The sequence below is a fragment of the Oncorhynchus nerka genome, linkage group LG26 (assembly GCF_034236695.1).
Source record: "Oncorhynchus nerka isolate Pitt River linkage group LG26, Oner_Uvic_2.0, whole genome shotgun sequence".
Classification (NCBI taxonomy): domain Eukaryota; kingdom Metazoa; phylum Chordata; class Actinopteri; order Salmoniformes; family Salmonidae; genus Oncorhynchus; species Oncorhynchus nerka.
The window spans coordinates 6489527-6506176 of record NC_088421.1 but is presented as its reverse complement, the minus strand read 5'-3'; the positions used below and the strand labels follow the sequence as shown (position 1 = coordinate 6506176).

The window sequence follows — 16650 nt, the reverse complement described above, 5'->3', positions numbered from 1 at the left end:
AGTCTTACATTTACTGTCTTATCGGGTGTTTGTCAGCAGACGCAGCCAACAAGTCTTACATTTACTGTCTTATCGGGTGTTTGTCAGCAGACGCAGCCAACAAGTCTTACATTTACTGTCTTATCGGGTGTTTGTCAGCAGACGCAGCCAACAAGTCTTACATTTATTGACATCACATTTTGGGGGAGTACAAGGCAGTCAAATAGAGGACATGTTTAAAGTAGTTTATTCTATAATCTCAAATATCCTTAAAATGAATAGCACATATATACATGAACAGACATTATCCCCAAAGACAGAACACATTTTAAATTAATACCCCAAAGCACTTGCAAAATGAGAACATAATATTTTATCCTGGCTGTGCTGAGGACAAATTAAAGTTGTTTGCCTTAGAAAAAAAGGACCAAAACTTTAGGAAAGGCATTTCAACTCCTTGATATGGGGCAATATTTCTGAATGTGGCACTGAGATTGCCTTTCCCAACTGTACGTTAAGAAGCACATCAAGAAACATTGTATACATACACATAGAATCAATGCGGAATTCCCCAAACACACACTTGGATGTTTGGTTGATTAATTCTAGACCAGATGCATCCAAATATTGAAACTGGGCATTTAATCCCCGTCATCATACCTTGTATTAATGTGGTCAGTGAGGACCAACCCGTGGTAGCCTTGTGCCAGATCAGTTTGTGGTCTTTCCAACTCCATTAATGTAATTGTCAAGCCAAATGTTTGGTACGGCAAATGACAAGTAGTTGGCATGATAGTTCAAACAGACCGACACTCAGGCTAAACCTGTGGATGATTATCATATTTTAGCACATTTGTTTCTAGAAGTATTTAATGATGAATCACCTCAAAAGAACTGCACATCAAATCTTGTTGACAAGTTGATGAACCACTGGCTTCTCATATCGTTGTCAAAAAGAGGCACTTCTAAAACAAACATGGTTAAATGTCACTTTTATTTATTCATCTGTGATCGAGACATCTGTCATTGCTAGATCTCAAGTAGGAGATATTATCTGTCTGCTTTAGCTGAAACTTGCCGGGCCATAACCATGGTTGGAACACCTTGGACATCCCAACGCCCCAGAGAAAAGGCGAGAAATGTGCTTGTCCTCATTTCTCTCCCATACATTTAATCACAGACCAACCAGGAGAGAGGAACCAAAGAGTTACAGGCTATAACACAAGTGTTTATTCAGAGTAAAGCTGATAAAAAGAACATAAAAAAAAACCTAAACATTAAGACAGGAACTTCCATGAATGTTTGTTGTTTATTTTTCTTCCGTGGGCATGAGCGCAGCGCTCCAAACCTAAAAGAAGCGAAAGTGATGTCTTTCAATGATGAGGGACAGGACATTCAATATCAGCACTGATGGGGCGATGTGGTGCTGATGAGGTATTCTAGGAAAAACAAACCAGAAAATAAAAAAAACGTCCACACATGGCTGCATGGGAGCCGACGAGAATGATAAGCCAGTGAGGACTAAGGCATGACAGGAGAAGGACGAGGATGGTGGTGGTAGTGGTGTGTGTAGGGGTAGAAGAAAACGAAACCAAGAAATAGCAGACGATGAAAATAAATCAGAGGTACTGTATTAGCAGCAGTTTGTTTTCCTTTTTTTCCTCTTCCTCTTTAATACTGGAGTCCAGCGGTTGGCTCCAGGTTGGCATGGTTTTTAAGTCCAAAAGAGGGGTCGGGGTGGAGGGGTAGGGTCAGGTGAGTTACAGGACCTCGTCGCTCTCGGCAGTGTGGAGCTGTGTGTCATCTGCGTCGGTCATACTGCTCTCCTGCGACTCCTCCACCTCAGCTGCTGGGGTCAAGGTCGAGGTTAGAGGTCAAAGCATGGCTCTGACAGTGACATTTTTCAAGCTTCCTTCTTGAAGTAACAAATACAGAGACAGAAACCTGACCATATTGGCATTCTCGCCCTAAGATGTACTTTAGTGGTAGGCCACTTGGCTACACCTTTCTGGAGTGTTTCACATATACTATTCAAATTCGGACGTATATTGACTCAATTATTTACTACTAGTACTCAATGTTTAATTTTAAGGCTGTCAAATATTTTGCATTCATAAATTATGCAACTCATAACAAATGTACAGGTCATTGCCATCATTAACAGGGAACTAAATGGTCAGAGCCATGTGTCAGTTGGTCATGGCAGTCACAGTGGTTGTACCTGAGTCATAGGGGTAGTCCTCAGTGACAGGCTCCTCGTCGTCAGGGAGGTACCTCTTGTCTATGGCCTCTTTGATCTGATTGTTGGCTCCTTTGGGATCCAGGTCCATTGCCCAGGAGAAATTCATCAATGCCAAGTGGGTCTGGCCCAGCTTCTTATACACCTGAGGGGAGCAATAGGGAAGAAAGCATATGATTAGAGCAGGACACACCATCCATATGAATACATTCGTAAACTAGGAAATATGTCACTAAATCCCTACAATTACCTCAACTTACCCGTACCCCTGCACATTGACTCGGTACCAGTACATTTTGTATATAGTCTCATTGTTATTTTATTGGGTTACTATTTCTCCTTTAGTTTATTTAGCAAATGTTTCTTACTTTTTAAAAACTCTGCATTGTTGGCTAAGGGCTCGTAAGTAAGCATTTCACGGTAAAGTCTACACTACACCTGTTATATTCGGCGCATGTGACAAATAAAATTTGATGTCAAACATCTCATAGCTATTTAGTCTATTGCACAAAGTCAGACTATATGAAATTTGAGAGGTGAGTGTAAAGTGGTCTATTATTGAGTACAAATATCAAAGTTTACATTTGCTTACCTTTCCTATTAAAAAGTAAACAAGGGACTCTTTGGGCACTATTTGTTTCAGCTCTTCCAACTCTTGAAGAGCCGCCTGAATAGGGATCACAAAAAACTGTTTGCTTAGACTTAACCAATAGAAAATACAGTGAACAATGATAATATTAATACGGAAGAAGAGGAATTGTGCTGAAAAGTAGGTTAGCCAGTGTTCGCTTGTGAAATGCCATATGGACCTACCTTGTACTTTTCATTAGCGAAGAGGATGGAGGCCCTGTGGAATTTGCATAGAGGGTTCTTGGGGTCTATGTTGATCGCTCTATTCAGGGTTTCTAAAGCATGGTCAGACTTCTTCAGTGCATGCTGAACCTGTGTGGAAACAACAGGAAACATGGAGCACGTTAGTGAGTGCCATAAAGAACATTGGAGAAATATGACTCAAGTACCTAATGTAAAATACTACAGGCTTTGAAAACAGTAACAATAATACATATGATTTATAAAGTGCTTTTCTAAAACATAAAGATGGTTAAAAAAAAAAATCAGCATGCAATGTCTTGAAGTGCCCTGACAGACTGAGTGAGCTGAAAGAGACTGAGTGTAGCGGGCCACTCACCACTCCGATGTGGCAGAGGAGCACAGAACTCTGAGGGTTGATGCTAAGTGCCTTCTTGAAGTGAATCTCTGCCAGGTTGAATTTCTCCTGCTTATAGTAGATCATCCCCAAGCCATACCTGGAGATGGAGGGATAGAAAGAGAGATGAGAACAAGTTTCTCCCATAATCCTGAATTATTCACCAACATCAAAACACGACATTTTAGCTTTAATTCCTTACTGAGACTTCAGATTATTAATCTGCATTAAGGTAATACAGTGCTGTGTTAAGCGAGACCGAGTCGAGACTGGGAGGGGGACAAAGGGACCGAGACATAGTCAAGACCAGAGTCCAATTCAAGACCATGACTGTAATTTTGTCAAATCCCCACCATAAGAGTTCAAAATGTCCAGTATTTCTGTGTTCATATTTCAGAACATATGGATTCTTTAGATATTCAGAATAGTGAAGAAAAATGCATACTGGGGAAAAATAGAGCCAATCTAAAAATAATTACTAACACAAACACAGTGGGGAACAATGGGCCTTCTACAGGCTAAGGATTTATACAATTACGATTATAATAGTGCTAATTCTATTATTTTCAATGGAGTTTGATTTAATGTCTTCAGTTTTTGTTGGAAAGAAAACGGGTTAACGCTACAGAGGAAAAAATGATCCAAATCAGGATTTCTTTGCTGGTCTCTGGGGAAATAAATCTACCTAGCTAAGTCAGCCATTGGCTAGACCATCAGAAGTTAGAAAAAGGCTTCTGCTATTCAACTGTAATAGGGAAAACATTTGTAGTGACAATGAAATCAACCAATCACATTGACTTAATGAGTGGGACCGTTTTTTACAAAAACATACGGAAACGTCTGCACTTTTGCGCAATAGCGAGCAGTAGTTTTCCCACGATCTAGCTAGCTAGCTTTTTTCGGAGGCTAGTTTGCTGCGGCTGCAGTAGGTGTTATCATAGAGGATGTTGTTGCTAATTTGTTAGCTTCTCCCTTTTCAAGAATAACTCAACAATAAGTTTTATTGTAGCGCGCTTGCTGTTAGCCAACTCTTTGAAAATAATTTGTGTGAGAAACAGTGTTGCATTTAAAGTGGAACTGACAGCAATTTAGCGACATAAAATCGTATACAAATCTGTTCATATACACACTAGGAAGAATGACACTTAAATTCTGACAAGCAACCACTGGTCATTTTCACGTTTCATAAATTCTTAGAATGTTTGGGATTTACGTATACTAAGGCATTTGTGTAAATTATATAGCAATATAAAGTGGGAAAGAGGCCGTGCATTTGGACAATTAATAGTCCCTGCAGTTAATAAAAATGAATAAAAACATGTCTTGTCCAGGACCGGAATCTACACAGACTGGTGCGCTATAGCCAATCAGAGCTACAGTAGACCTTTCTATAAACATGCCATTTGCTACATGGGCCTGCAATCATTCACTTTGAACTGGACTGTGTTTACAGGCAGTTGTAACAGCGCAACTTTAGATCATTAGAACGCATTCGCCAAAAGCCACAAAATACATCCGAATGGATTTCTGTAAATATGTAAATGACACGGGAGTCCTCTTACATTTGGGAACTTTACATTTCTATTGATCAAACAACCATGAAAAGGTAGGCTCTCTCCCTCAGTTATGCACATCAATAAGACCAACAACTAATGCTAGCCAGAGCAAGAGATCAAATCTAACGAAGGAACATTAGATAAACACTCTCAAACTTTTTCAGTTAAACAATGGGGAATTATAGCCTTGTCCTTCTGCAGCTCGCCTGCCAATGCATGGTTGTCCCAACCAAGCACCTAAGCTAACTTTGCTAACTAGCTACTTCCAGACACAAATGTGAGAACACCTCACTCTGACCATTTTACTTGCCATAGAAGACATGTTATCTAGAGCATTCTTGACTAACTATTATTTTTATTTTTTTGCCTGTTCAGTAGGTGTTGTGCGTTTGTAAATTCATCAGTTGTTCTGCGCTCTGGCATACTCAGACGAGAGTACTCTGAAATGAGAGTAGATAGCATATCTCTTGCATTCGCAAATTCACTCTGGCTAACTGTATAACCGTCATTCAAGTTCTTGCTAGCTAACCAAATGACACCTGCATCTCTAGCTTTGTATAGCCACCCGAAAAACAATATGAGGGGAGGGGGGGTCAATTACTCACTCCTCCAATGGCATGACATCCTAGCTAGCTAGCATTAGGCTCCATGTTTTTAGCTTGCTACATAAATAGATATGCTAGCCTATTAGCCACGTTATGATGGACTTGTGATCATTCCCTTGCTAGTTTGATTGTATTGACATTCCCAACCTTAGTTACATTCATCCGTTTTTATATTGAGTCATTGAAACTGAAACGATGCATCCCGAATGGAGGCAGCAAACAATGTAACAGGCTAGCTGTGATTTTAAAACCTGATATTTTTTGGATGACCAATTATATGGATGCACCGATATGACATTTTTGGCCGATAGATAGATCGTGCCAAAAAACCCGATACTGACATTTACAATTTTAGCGGCCTTTTAAGCATTTTAGTACAGTTAGTGTAAACACACACACGAAAACCAAAAAGTTATTTTGTTGGTATTTACGCATGTCCCAATTACCAGTAAAACATAATCAAAACCTATTTCTTTCAATTACTTGCTGTGCTGTTTCATTGTTAATTTGTTCAGTCGCTTCATTCTCAACCATAATAGAGCATTTTCACATCTATTACGATTGTAATTCAAATTTTGTCACATCCACTATCACTCCAAGGTTGTGCACTAACTTACCAGGCATTGTAGTGGCGTGTGTTGACTCTGATGGCGTTACGGAAGCAGGCCAGAGCCTTCTCCAGCTCCTCTGTGAGGACAAACTCATGGCCTAGCAACGTGTAGGCGTAGGCAAAGCCCGGGTTCACCTGGATGGCACGCTGGAAGAACTTAATGGCAATGTCATGCTCCCTCTGCAGACTGAAACAGTTACCAGCCACGCACCATGCCTAAGGGGACAAAGAGAGAGAGAGAGAGAGAGAGAGAGAGAGAGAGTTGGGGAGGAGGGAAGGAATAGAAGAGGTGCAAAAATATGGATCTTTTAAATTAAGGCAACCATACTCCAAGACAGAATCACTTGTAAGCATTTCCCAATGGAAAAGTCTCAATTGAAAATACTTTTTAGTCCAGGACATGTGGATACGGTACATGCAACTGTTTGTCCCAGTGTGTTAGTTAACTACGCACCTCTGGTGAATTCTTGTCCATGTCGGTGAGGTCTTTGGACAGGGCCGACAGGGCCACGTCCTTCTGCAAGTGCCAAAGGGTGGTGGAGTAAATCTCCATGCCCTCCACCCGGTAGCTCTCGATGCGCCGCACCTCTGAGAAGATCCTCTCCGCCTACAGGGAGGGGACAGGAGGCTAATAGTGAGAAACGTTTCTAATCGAGCCATTGAGAAGTAGCAAAAGCCACCATGCACAGCCCTCGACCACTCTTTGCATCCATTTGACAGTCTTAACCCTGTGGAATTGTAGTAAGGACAGGAGCACATCTAGCTTCAGATGCCCACAATCCCTGTTTTAGGTATGAAAGATGAACCTAGCAAAAGAAGGCTCTCCCTTACCTGCATGTATTCGGCCAGCTCAAAGTGGGCCCTGCCGATCTGTCCCAGGACCCACCCTGTATTGTAGTGATGGGAGGGCAGCTGGCTCAGGATGCTGATAGCCTCCTTACAATTGTAAGAGCAGAGGGCCAGGTACCCCCGGCCGATGTCTCGCATCAGCGACATGAGGCCATCTGGAACACAGAGGGAAAAGAGGGGTTTGGAGATAAGGACTTGTGATGGCATCTTTGTAAGGATATCGTATGACAAGGTGGCTAATAAGACTATAGAAATGTAGTACAATTATAACAGCAACTTAATAAAAAAAGTCAGAAAACTACTGCATTACTTTGACATAATTTGTTTTTAATGGCAGTGTATCCCTACATCTTGATATGGTCAGGCAAAGAAGACTGAAAGTCAAAGTGTGAGAGTTGATTCTAACAGTGTCCCAGCTCACCTGCAGCAGCCTTCTGCAGACTGAAGGCCTGGAACTGAGGAGAGCCCATACTGACTTTCCCGTCTGTCATGGACGAGTCCAACTTGAGGATCTCAATGCTCTCGTTCAGGTTGGATGGGGTGATGCCTCCCTTGCCCATTTTTGACTTGGTCTTCCGGTTGGGGATTTTGGTGGGGAACTTCATTTTCAGCTTCTTGCTATTCTCCTGTTGAGGAATGTTTGTTTGTGTTTAGCATTTCAAAGACCTCTGCTAACATCAGAACCATGTCTGCCCCCCCCTTTTGATATTTGGTAATAGGAAAAATAACATCTTTGCCAAGAATCTCAGCAGCACAGCCCAGTGCCAACCTCTATTCTATATAGAACAAAATAATACATATAAAATGCAATCTCTGCTCATAAATATCATAACACTACTTAAAATGCTAGACTTGAGAGCAAACTGATGTTTTTGTTTTTCTGGTTCAAAAGATGCACCACTGTCCATCTCAATTCCAGTATTTGGTTATATGTTTAAAGGAAAAATCCACTCAAACGCCGAGTCTCTTCTATGTTACCTTGGCAGTAGAGCTGGCACTGGTGAAGAGTCTGGAGCTCCGTCTGGGCTGCACGTTGGGGGGAGCAGCGATTGTGGGGCTCAGCACTTGAGGCGTAGTACTACAGTAGGCACAGACAAACAGAGCACAACAATGGTCATCAGGTCTTCATACTTAGACAACCACTAGCACAGAGAACACTCATCGCCATGAGTGACATTTTGACCAAGCAAAAATGCTGCAGTGTTTCAAGTTTAAAGCACAACACTTGACTCAAAACAAGTATGGATCATAATTTCACCCTGCATGAATTCTCACTGAAAATAAACAAGTATTGTGAGGACAGCTGTCTTTTTTGGCAATATCTCTGCATTTCCATACTGTAAACATGGGTCCATATGGGCCTTGTAAAGAGCACATACCTGGTCTGTGGGGGGGCAGTGGTCTGAGTCTGGTTGAAGGAGATAGGGATGATCTCCCTGCTGTTGCCACTCTGTGCAAACACCGACTTTGTCCCCGGCTGGCTGATTCTCGCTACAGACTGAAGAGGGAAAAGTGGGAACAAAGCTATTTAAAAAATACATTTAAAAACATTCTAACAAAACATCTTTGACCTCCATTGTTCAATCCATCACTGAAGTTAAAGGAATCTCCTCTGAAGTTGAAATGTTTTCTATTCAGCATGCATAGAACAATTTTTACACCGTGTGTTGCTCTTCGATCAACACTCCAAATAGGAGAGCCACATAGCGGTTGGCGTGTTGTCTTCAATATAGCGATGACGCGTGCGTACCTTCTTTGGTGGGACTCCGGGAGGGGGTGGCTCCATCCCCGAGCCACTGTGAGAGTAGTTCTGCAGATACAAGGGGTCCCCTGGGCTGGGCTCCAGGGGCAAGATTCCAAAACTGGGAATAAGATCATTCAAATGGATTCTCAGTATATCTCATCCACATTGTTGACTTATTCAGCTCGGTATAATTTAACCTATCATCCAGAGGTCCCCATGGAGGCCATTTACATCCAGTTGCAGTACCAGAGAAGCCTTTAACGCAAGTAGAAAAGCCCTCACGGAACAAAACCGTCGTAGAGGACAGAGGAAAAGCAGTAATCAAGACGTCCTCTGAAGCCAGTTATCATTACAGTCTCCCTAATTACAGGCTAGTGGACAATGGAGTTGGAGGATGAATGAATGAAGAGAACAGTATGTACTGCAGCCAGGTGCACAATATCAAATTACAACCTAGATAATGTTACTTGACTACAATTTTCAACGCCATGGACAAATTACTAGCGGAGTGATCGCTGCCAATGCATATGCCTCTATAATGTAGGCTGTCCAATTAAAAATGCATATTTTGACCAACGGGTAAAATAACATTCAATTGGGCAGATACTCCTCTAAGAAAACCAATGCTCCAAATCTCATGTCTCTATCAAAATCCATTCAAATGTTAGAGTTTTCACCCTTGTATGATGACTAAATCAATGGAGGCTAGAGAAGAAGTGGTCAAAATACAGGAAAATAGCATTGCGTCTGCTAGGCTGGATGCTGTGCGAGAATTAATAAGATAAACTGACAGGCTCACCGTTTAACTCATCATCTTTCTTATAAAATCCGCAGGACATAAAACAATAGAGGTAAGAATGATATCGATTTTGAGACATATGTAATGTTTCCATATTTTAGTATGAACTTTTTGTATTAATGTGAAATTCCTGCTCTACTTCAAAGATTTCTCACAAAAACAAACGTATCTCTGTGAAATGTCAATGGAGCATTGAGTGTGTTCCAAGCTTTTACCTTCAAAGCCTTTTACATTCAATTCAGCTCGCGTCATGCTAATTTAGCTTTTTGCGACCCGCGGAAACAACTTTGAAGACAACAACCACAAAATGCTAAATCCTTAAAAAGTTATGAGGAACCTTCACCGCTATGTCAACACAACTTAGTGCTTATTAACGGATGTATTAGGTTACAAAATTTGACTTTTTTGATATGTTAAAAGACCCCAACTGAAAGATTTAGAACATGAATAATCATATTTGTCTTGGTAAAATGTATTTTATAAACATAAGGAAGTGAAATTTAATCACCAAAGTGCATTTTTGGACACCCTACATAATGACACTGAAAAAGTTGTCAGAAGGAAACATGTGGGAGTGCCTCAACACACATAGAATCACGCCACACTCAAAATACAGTGCCACACAAAACTTATGAGCAGATAAATAATGCGTGCCTGTGTCGATCCACTTATGATAAAACAGCCCAACACATAGAGCCTCTACTGAGAAAAAACATCTTATGTGTGTGTACGGGGTGAGACCACCAGTACCTGGGCGTTAGGGGGCTGAGTGCTGCCGGTCCCCCCATTAGACTGCGCCCACTCTTGGGTTTGTTCTGCACTTGTTTGGATAGCAGGGAGCTGCCTGTACCCAGAGGCCCTACGGTGTCCGGGGAGATGACAGACGAGTCGATGTAGGACATGGTGGAGTCTGTGTTCAGAGACGAGTACTTTGAGTTGGAAGACTCCAGGTTCAGTCTGTTTAATTCCTACAGGGGAGGGAAAGGGAACAAGACAGCAGTTGTCAGTTCTTCATTGCACATTTGGATAGGCAGGTTATTAGAAAGACCTGTGGTCTTTGCTTGTGAAGTGCCATTTATCATAAAGCGTTCATTAGGGGTGTAACGGTTCACCAAACCCCCAGTTCAGTACATTTTGCGGTTTTTGGGTCACGGTTCGGTACAGCGGAAAATTAAATGCCAAACGTTACTGTAGATAGTTTTAGTGTTGGCAAAAGATGTCAAACTAACCCAGGAACAGATCATGAGCCATATAATGTAGGGCCCTATAAAATCTGTTTCATTTTTTTTTTTTTACCTGGTTTCATTTAGTTTTTTCCAGGTTAACTCAAAAATTAGAGGCCCTGGGGCCTCCCGAGTGGCGCAGCGGTCTAAGGCACCACATTGAAGAATTTCAAATATATTTAGATTAGTTTAATTACTACTTTATTACACGTGTGATTTCAAAGTTTGTCATCACTGTTATTCTACAATAGTAAAAAATTAATTAAAACCCTTGAATGAGTAGGTGTCCAAATTTGGCTGGTGCTGTGTGTATATACACACTACTGGTAAAAATGTTGGGGTCACTTAGAAATGTCCTTGTTTTTGAAAGAAAAGCACATTTTTCCCCCATTAAAATAACATAAAATTGATCAGCAATACAGTGTAGACATTGTTAATGTTGTAAATGACTATTGTAGCTGGAAACGGCAGATTTTTAATGGAAAATCTACATTGGCGTACAAAGGCCCATTATCCAGTGTCTGTGTTCTTTTGCCCATCTTAATCTTTTCTTTTTAGAAGGCCAGTATCCCGGAGTCGCCTCTTCACTGTTGACAATGAGACTGGTGTTTTTTTTTCAAGTACTATATAATGAAGCTGCCAGTTGAGGATTTGTGTCTCAAACTAGACACTCCAATGTACTTGTCCTCTTGCTCAGTTGTGCACCAGGGCCTCCCACTCTTTCTATTCTGGTTAGAGCCCGTTTGCGCTGTTCTGTGAAGGGAGTAGTACACAGCATTGTACGCAATCTTCAGTTTCTTGCCAATTTCTCGCATAGAATAGCCTTCATTTCTCAGAACATGAATACTGACGAGTTTCAGAAGAAAGTTATTTGTTTCTACCCATTTTGAGCCTGTAATCGAACCCACAAATGCTGATGCTCCAGATACTCAACTAGTCTAAGGCCAGTTTTACTGCTTCATTAATCAGAACAACAGTCTTCAGCTGTGCTAAAATAATTGCAAAAGGGTTTTCTAATGATCAATTAGCCTTTTAAAATGATAAACATGGATTGGCTAACAACGTGTCATCGACAGGAGTCATGGTTGCTGATAATGGACCTCTGTACGCCTATGTAGATATTCCATTTAAAAAAAATGTTTTTAGTTTTTTTAAATCCATCGTTTCCAGCTACAATAGTCATTTACAACATTAACAATGGCTACACTGCATTTCCTATCAATTTATGTTATTTTAAATGGACAAAAAAAAAGTGCTTTTCTTTCAAAAACAAGGATATTTCTATGTGACCCCAAGCTTTTGAACACACACAAAAACAAATATATACATTTGGGTTCACATTGCAGACCGAACCGAGGTCCCCGTACCAAACAGTTCAGTAAGAATAAGTTTACTGTTACACCCCTAGTGGTCACAGATCACCTTCTTCCACAGTCCTAACCAAACACCAGGTCAAACACTCATCTTGGCACCAATGCAATGCAAGCCATCATTGTAAAGAGAGCCAAACCTGGCCTTAGAAAAATATGAACAGGAATACTGGATTTAAAAGGACAGAGGGGGGAAAGTCGAAGGGCGTACTAAGGTGTCCTGGGGCGTCTCCATGAGCACCGTGTCCACCTGGCGGTGGGGCATGTTGTGGCTTGGTGTGTGGGCAGGGCTGATAGGGAACAGGGGAGGGGCTCCACTCCCACCGCTAAAGAACTGCAGGGACGTCAGTCTGAAGATCTGCTCTGGGTCCGGCCGATCGCCTGACAACAAAGATACAGGTTAATACAATCAGCTTAAGAACAGGGGGAGGGAATAGAGTGGATTTGAGCCTGAGCACTGGTCAGGGAATTAGATTTGGATCCGCCATCATGCATGGGATAAGGACCAGTGTAAGTTTCACATTTTTGTCTTACAATGACGAGTGAATCAAACAATTTTTAATGCAAATACATATTGTACTCTATCATGTTAACATGCATTATATAACTAACTACCCTACCACCCACCCATCCCAGCTGATTGACTGACTCACCGATCTGACAGAGGGACTCAAAGGGAGACCACAGGAAAGGATTCATACTCAGGCTCTTCTGATAACATTCAGAACCTTTGGCCAGACGATCCGTTTTGCTGCACAGACAGAAGGAAGAAGAAAATTATCTTCTCGATATTGAGTGACGCATGTGGGTGACAGGCACGAACGTGCAATCACACAACAAAACACATAGCGCCTGGTTACGTTAATCTAATTCAGAACATTCCAGCTAATATCTTTGTCAGGATTAGCTTGTTCCTGTACCTCAAATCTAATTTATAAGCGGAAGCAACCACTCGCTGTGCATTTATGGTTGTATTACGGTCAACACATGTTAGATACCAGACCAATTACCTTTGCTTAACCGCTACATTGGTTTTCCTGACATCACACAGTAATAATGCAATAATGTGAAATATACCAGCATACCACGTTGTTGTTTAGAGTCTGATTTCTGATATGGTTAAACCTTAGAAATTGAGACAACAGCATTTTGATTGTGGTTCATGCATGTCTAAATTGTAACATGATGTTCATGACTAAGTGATAATTAAATGCTCGGAGATTCTAGCCCACTGGCTGAGCTTACATCATGTTCTAAATACAGTATCTCTGTAGAAAAGGACATCCTCTGCTTAGGAGGCTGCTGAAGCCCCTTCCTGCATTCAAACAGTCCATTTGAATTGACCATGGTAACATCCAAATATCATTCACAGACATGCCTCCTCTCCAATTCTCAATTTCTGCTCCCTTTAATTCATTAGCAACACCACGGGAAGATGAATCAACAAGGTTTCCTTCAGGATACAATAAACGAGTCCATCGTGACAAACAAACATCAAGGCACTGCTACGCCCAACCCTCTTCCCTAGGGTGCAACGTCTATCACTCAGTTGCATAGTAAAACATTAGCTATTGCTATGTGATAGCTAGCACACAAGCAATCAACTCTCAATTGAAAACGTTACCCGAACATGCTTTAGATTGGTCAACAATGAAGTAATGAACATGGTTATCCTACCAATAGATTTGCCCCAATAGGGACAATGTGAAACAGGCAGAGTCTCCAAACTCTGTGACGATGTCCTCCTGGCTCTTCTGTTTGTTCAGGACCCCCCCTGTCAGGATCTGCTCTCCCTCTGCAAGCCTGCGAAGAGAAGAGGACCGGACCACTGATGTGAGCATACAGGGGTCAGAGGAAGGGAGCTATCCAGACACTCTGCATTCAAAGCATGCACAATGTCATAGCTATGAGACCTAAAACACCAGAAACAAAATAGCATCCTTACTTGCTCAGTTCCACACAGCACTTGGCGAGGAGGTATTTGCATTGTGGCGTTGTGCAGCTGTGCCCCTTGAGAAGGCGGTATGCCTTGTAGGCCTTTCCCGAACGATAGTAGCATGTGGCTAACAGAAAGAGGGCCTCCTCCGAATGCACTGTGAGGAGGAGAAGATATGCATCCAAATAATAGGCATTTGCATAATTTGCGCTTAAATTAACATACAGATACATACCCTGACACAAACACAAACACCAAAAGCACAATCCCAGATGACTATGAGTTATAAATATACATTTTATTAATTTGGCGCTGACATTTTCATACTTGCACTGACAGCATTATATTCCTTTTGGCATGTGACCAATTTTCATACTTGACATGTTATTTTGATCGACTCACATCTACGCTATAGCCTAATAGCCCACTGCAGTGTTTTGCGTTCCACATTAAAGCAACAGCAGCCTACAGGCTATTCTATAAGAAATGACAATGTGTTCTAAAAACCTGTTTTGCATGCGTCAGTCAGGCCCCATAAGCCACCATCATGTCAAAACCTTTCAGGGGTATATGTGTGGATTAAAGCAATCAGGTGGAACTGTACAGTTGTCTGCACAGTAATGTTAAGCTGAAAGAGGAGGAGCTCAGCTGTGCTGCAGCATGGACAGGATCTTCTTAAGACATGAGGGGTAGATTTCATTACCTTCAGCATATAGTCTCTCGGCCAGGAACACGGCATCTCTGTAGGCATAGTGGTTTAGTGCATGCCAAACAGCAGCCTAGACACAGGGAGACAAACACATCTGCATCTCTACATATTGTCACACAGCCTACTATGATTGTCTGATCTGGTGGTGGCTCTAACAGCAAGCTTTACAACTCACTAATAATCAATAACCTAATCAGTCAATAAGCACATTGATAATACCTTATTTGAATAGAAAGCTTGCAGCTTATTATAGCGAACTATTGAATCTTATGGCTGGCTGTTAGCTAGATGGCTATGAAATGTTGACACAGCAAACAACCATTAGCTAGTTACATTCGACGGGCAGACAATGCTATCTTACATTTGTGGGGGGCTTTCACTGGTCTAGGGCTTAGGCAAATTTCAGTTTTTCGTGGTAAGTGTCAAACATTTAGCTAACGTTATTTCGTCGTTCGATATCAATACCAACATATGTGGCCATATGATAACGTAGCAATGTAACGTCTAGCTAAGTACCTCAACTCAAATTGAGGTACTTGGCTGTTAGTTGAGGTAACGTTACTTGGCTATGTCAGATCTGATGATGTTTAAGGTTACGGTAAATGGCAAGTAGCTAGCTGCATCAAATGTTCAAACGCTATGTCAATGCAGGCAGCAGTTATCCATGTAGCTAGCTAGCACTGAGTAGATAGCTAACTAGCACTGAGTAGATAGCTAACTAGCCAATGGTTTTCAATATGTTCAAATCAGCTGTCAAAATGCCCATTTCCAATACAATCTGAAATAACTTAAACCTTGGTCGACATACTAGCTAACTTAGATGCTAGCTTAACGACTTTGGCGTTAGCTAATGTTATTTTGCAGGGAGAATGACATCGAAATAATGTCAACCATCCTCAATCTGATCAGCTGTAATGTTTAGCTAACTAACTTTAGTTAATTTAGATAACGTTATCTGAAAAACTCACTTTACTGTCAGTCTAAGTTAGTAACGTTAATTAGCTAAAGTTAGCAAGTTATGTTAGTCTAGTTTTCCAGTAGCTAACTAGATTACTAACATTAACCAGATCATTTAAAAACAAACGTTGAGGCTCCATAACTAGTAGCGAGTTAATGTCGCTAGCTAAATATGGCTAATGACTGAGCACCTAGTTAGCTGGCACCCGCTATCTAATATCGTATACCTGGCTGACAGTGGCCGTTCTAAAGAGTACCCCTGTGTGGTATATATTGAATAACAGGCACTAGTTTACCGATTTTAACAACGAAGCAACTATTCGGAGAATGCTAGCTGGCTAGGCCAAACCATTTCTTCTCAGGCCTCGGTGTAGCAGTAGTGGACCTTTCTGGTAGGGAGGTAACCATGCAGGCCACAATACATTCCTCGTCCTGCATGTGACAGTTCTCTTCTTGGTATAGCAAACTACTTCTTTACCTGAACAGGTTCCTGCAGCACCGTCATTCCGTTGTCAGGCTCCTTCTCTCGTCCACTGTTTTTTGTTTCCCTCTTTCTTCAGTTCCTTTCTTATTTCAGTATCCAGGCCAGAAGTAGCTCTGAAGATTTGAACACAACGACCGTTACCGACCATGTCGAAAGCTCCCGAACATATCCGAAACAGATGCAAACGTATCAGTTTACGAATAGAATCGAAGACCAGCGGAAATAACCGAAACTGTTGTTTATAAATATAAACGTGTGTAATCAACCATAGAGATCGATATAACTCATTTATATATCTGTGTAATTAAATCCGAGACACTATGTTTAGTTTGATATGTTACGTTTCATATGGTATGTATCAATTTCTGGATGTCCATCATCCA

General features: G+C 41.4%; 1 protein-coding gene across 2 annotated transcripts; it reads right to left on the bottom strand.

The window, feature by feature from the left end:
- Positions 1–210: 210 nt before the first annotated feature.
- Positions 211–16435, bottom strand: LOC115110129 (cell division cycle protein 27 homolog). Of its 2 annotated transcripts, none has more exons than XM_029635518.2 (19): positions 16262–16435; positions 14821–14896; positions 14127–14274; positions 13859–13984; positions 12835–12932; positions 12393–12562; positions 10339–10556; positions 8796–8907; positions 8425–8543; positions 8024–8123; positions 7467–7671; positions 7028–7200; positions 6651–6803; positions 6204–6412; positions 3408–3525; positions 3032–3160; positions 2811–2885; positions 2201–2363; positions 211–1828 (listed from the first exon to the last, which is right to left on the bottom strand). In XM_029635518.2, the coding sequence occupies exons 1-19, from the start codon at positions 16286–16288 to the stop codon at positions 1740–1742; spliced, it is 2508 nt and encodes an 835-aa protein (XP_029491378.1). In that variant the 5' UTR covers positions 16289–16435; the 3' UTR covers positions 211–1739. The 2 variants fall into 2 exon arrangements, with proteins under 2 accessions (XP_029491378.1, XP_029491379.1); XM_029635519.2 differs by having other exon boundaries at positions 211–1825; positions 16262–16434.
- Positions 16436–16650: the final 215 nt, after the last annotated feature.

Coding starts and splice junctions, on each gene's coding strand:
- LOC115110129 (XM_029635518.2), bottom strand. CDS start 16,288: ATGACGGTGCTGCAGGAACCTGTTCAG. Junction 13,985..14,126: donor TGCTGTGTGGAACTGAGCAA/GTAAGGATGCTA, acceptor TTCTCTTCGCAG/GCTTGCAGAGGGAGAGCAGA. Junction 8,544..8,795: donor CCGGAGTCCCACCAAAGAAG/GTACGCACGCGT, acceptor TTCCCTCTTCAG/TCTGTAGCGAGAATCAGCCA.